The sequence below is a fragment of the Carlito syrichta genome, unplaced genomic scaffold, assembly GCF_000164805.1.
Source record: "Carlito syrichta isolate Samal-C Ts95f unplaced genomic scaffold, Tarsius_syrichta-2.0.1 Scaffold144209, whole genome shotgun sequence".
NCBI lineage: Eukaryota > Metazoa > Chordata > Mammalia > Primates > Tarsiidae > Carlito > Carlito syrichta.
The window spans coordinates 76,848-77,891 of NW_007088305.1; the positions used below are offsets into that span (position 1 = coordinate 76,848).

At 64.8% G+C, this 1,044-nt stretch overlaps 1 protein-coding gene across 1 annotated transcript in view; it reads left to right on the forward strand.

Annotated features, from left to right (window-relative positions):
* RUNDC3A (RUN domain containing 3A) overlaps positions 1 to 1,044 on the forward strand; it is a 5,234-nt gene that overhangs the window by 1,590 nt on the left and 2,600 nt on the right. The window contains exons 5-7 of the mRNA XM_021708716.1: positions 481 to 570; positions 671 to 751; positions 874 to 1,044. The exon at positions 874 to 1,044 is cut by the window's right edge and continues 183 nt beyond it. Of these exons, the coding sequence (XP_021564391.1) occupies positions 481 to 570; positions 671 to 751; positions 874 to 1,044 (342 nt within the window). The remainder of the gene's footprint in view (positions 1 to 480; positions 571 to 670; positions 752 to 873) is intronic.

The window sequence follows — 1,044 nt, forward strand, 5'->3', positions numbered from 1 at the left end:
GACCCACAGCCCAGCCCTGCGGCCCTCCAGAGTCCCGACGTGGGCATCTTCAGCCCCTGGACTGTGGGTTCCCAGGGAGGCGGGGTCCCTGGGGCGAGGGCACAGGGTAGAACGTGCCATTGTGGGAAGGTGTGTTTGAAGCGTGTACCGCCCCCTCCCAAGTGGCCACACGCAGCCAGATGATTTTGCTGCACTCTACATATGCACATGTCTACACATGTCAGCCGTCACAGACTACACATCAGCACATGTTTTGAGCACCTACTGTATGCCAAGCACGAATGATTAAGGCTTGTTTCCCGATTTGAAGGCTCTGGGTACCCAGTCTTCGGTGGGAAGAGGTGGCACCAAGCGAGGGGGTGGGGACACAGGAGCCAGCCGATCTTGGGGGTAGAAGTGTGCAGTAGGCCCACAAGGGAGGCCCTGAGGGGTGGGGTTCTCTGGGGGATGCCGCCCCCTCAGCTTCCCCTCTCCCCACAGACGGTTCTACGACTCCGGCGCCATCATGCTGCGAGAGGAAGCCACCGTCCTCACCGGCATGCTGATCGGACTGAGCGCCATCGACTTCAGGTGGGGCTGCGTGGTGGGCGGTGGGAGGAGCTGTTCCCCCACGCAAGTGCGCACCCCTAGCCCCTCACGCCCGCCCCAACCCTGCGGCTCGTCTGCCCAGCTTCTGTCTAAAGGGCGAAGTCCTGGACGGGAAGACCCCGGTCGTCATCGACTACACGCCCTACCTGAAGTTCACCCAGAGGTGAGCAGCCCGGCGACTGCGGCGGGTGCGGGGTGGGGCGGGGCATCCCGGCCCCACCGCCCCGGGGGCTGGTGTGGGACGCGCGAGAGGGCAGGCCCGGTGCCCACCGCCCGGGTCCGCAGCTACGACTACCTGACGGACGAGGAGGAGCGGCACAGCGCCGAGAGCAGCACGAGCGAGGACAACTCGCCCGAGCACCCGTACCTGCCTCTGGTCACCGACGAGGACAGCTGGTACAGCAAGTGGCACAAGATGGAACAGAAGTTCCGCATCGTCTACGCGCAGAAGGTGCG